This window comes from Nestor notabilis, unplaced genomic scaffold, assembly GCF_000696875.1.
Source record: "Nestor notabilis isolate BGI_N333 unplaced genomic scaffold, ASM69687v1 scaffold21771, whole genome shotgun sequence".
NCBI lineage: Eukaryota > Metazoa > Chordata > Aves > Psittaciformes > Psittacidae > Nestor > Nestor notabilis.
Genome location: NW_009914509.1, coordinates 578 through 2483, shown reverse-complemented (window position 1 = coordinate 2483; position 1906 = coordinate 578). Strand labels below are relative to the sequence as shown.

Genomic DNA, 1906 nt, shown 5'->3' with positions numbered 1-1906 from the left:
GGGATGAGGGACGCTTGGTCCATGTTCTCCAGGCCCACCCCGAGAGGAAAAGCTTCGTGTCCCCCCGGGGCTGCCGGGTTTCTGGTCCCTTTGCTCTGCACCACGGGAGCAGCAAATGTGCGAGTCCGTCGTGGCAAGAATCTTCCTGCTGGGCAGACATTGAGCCTTCTCTTTAATGGCAAAGGTTTGGGGAGGAGGACGGGGAGGTGGGAGCAGAGGAGGGAAAGGGGCTGGTGGCAAAAGAGTTGAGAAAGTTACTGGCCTCTCTGTAAAGCAACCTGAAGCAGAAATTCTTCCTCTGGACTTTTCCCTTCACCTGAAGAGAAAGGGAAGGAGGGAATTGGGACATTAGGAGGACATCGAGGCAAAGCTCAGGCTTAAACATGGAGTGAGAGGACCCCGACCAGAGGGAGCAGCTCGTGTCCAGCAGCTCTGCTCTGGAGCAGCCTTTGGTGGCCCCGCAGGGTCTTGCTTTCCCTTCGCTTTCCTGGGATCCTTCTGAACCACAGGATCCTCCCTTCTTACCCTGGAAAGCATCTTCTGCAGCCTCAGGGCAGGTGTACAACGAAACAAAACCACTGGGGTTTAAAACCTTTTGGGGAAGATCAGTGCTTTGGGGAGCTTTGGGTCAGAAAGGAGACCAAAGCATCGCCTGGACCACAGACACCTCCTCTGGACCCATCCTGCTCCCACCAAGCCTTGATGGCTTCGACCAGCCACGATGGTGCTTGCCACAGGTTACCTGTGCTGCAGAAGTGCCTCCTCGTGCTCGCTGCTGTCAGTAGGGATGGGTGGCATCCTTGGGTCGTTTCAACTGCACCTTCAAGCGTTTCATGCCAATCTGGAAGCCATTCATGGCCTGGATCGCAGTCTGAGCACTGGATGGGTTGTCAAAGCTGACAAAGCCTGCAGGACACGACAGAAGTGTGGACAGTGACAGCTCTGCTGGTGCCATGAGGGTCCTCCTCATCCTCGGTGGCGCCAGCACTCACCAAAACACTTGCTCTGGTTGGTGGCACGATCCATGAACACCTTGGAGGAGATGATGTTGCCAAAGGGCAGGAACATCTGCATCAACTCATTGTCTCCAAACTCCTGAGGGAGATGGTAGATGAAGAGGTTGCAGCCTTCAGGACCTGCAGGCGGGGGGGGGAAACAGACACACAACAGGGAGGGACAAAACAGAGACCCCCCCTTGCCGCCTGCAGGACCTGCAGGCGGGGGGGGGGAAACAGACACACAACAGGGAGGGACAAAACAGAGACCCCCCCATGGGGAAGGGCTCAACTCAGGGCACAGCACTGGAGGAGAACCCCAGCACCACCTCCTCCTGCCCTCACCCCCCTTCCCTGTCTCTCAGTGCACAAAGGGCTCTGGGGGCTCACGGGGAGGCAGGGCTGGAGCTTTGGAGCCCAGATTCACCTCCGCAGCTTGCCCAGTGCCACTGGTGCTGGACACAACCAGCCCTGTGAGTGCACGGAGGTGGCAGCTCCTTGTTCATCACGTCTCCACACAGATGCTGCTGTGTGGAAGCTGCTGCTCTCACCCCCCTGCCCACAGCGACGCAGTCAAAGTTGGGTGCTCTGATGGTTTGTGCTACACAACCCCCCCATCATGGACACATGTTCCCACCCTGAGCCTCACTCACCCTCTCGCTGCTGCTGCTGCAGGACAGGAGGTGGCTGAGGGATGCTCTGGGCAATGGGGGTGACGGTGGTGGTCGGGTACACGGCTGGAGACACAACAAACCCTTCACCTGAGGACCTGCTCCACCAGGCAGGGGCCTGAGGGGGGCAAGGGAGGCTGGTACCTGCGTACTGCTGGACTCCTGTGAAGGCCGGGTGCAGGGTCTCTGCTACCGAAGGGTTCTGGGCTGCAGAGGACATGGAAGCACAGAGTCAATGGA

At 58.4% G+C, this 1906-nt stretch overlaps 1 protein-coding gene across 1 annotated transcript in view; it reads right to left on the bottom strand.

Annotated features, from left to right (window-relative positions):
* Nucleotides 1-778: 778 nt before the first annotated feature.
* LOC104412870 (CUGBP Elav-like family member 5) overlaps nt 779-1906 on the bottom strand; it is a 1684-nt gene continuing 556 nt past the window's right edge. The window contains exons 2-5 of the mRNA XM_010023697.1: nt 1811-1873; nt 1649-1732; nt 993-1136; nt 779-906 (exon numbers count right to left, since the gene is read on the bottom strand). Of these exons, the coding sequence (XP_010021999.1) occupies nt 779-906; nt 993-1136; nt 1649-1732; nt 1811-1873 (419 nt within the window). The remainder of the gene's footprint in view (nt 907-992; nt 1137-1648; nt 1733-1810; nt 1874-1906) is intronic.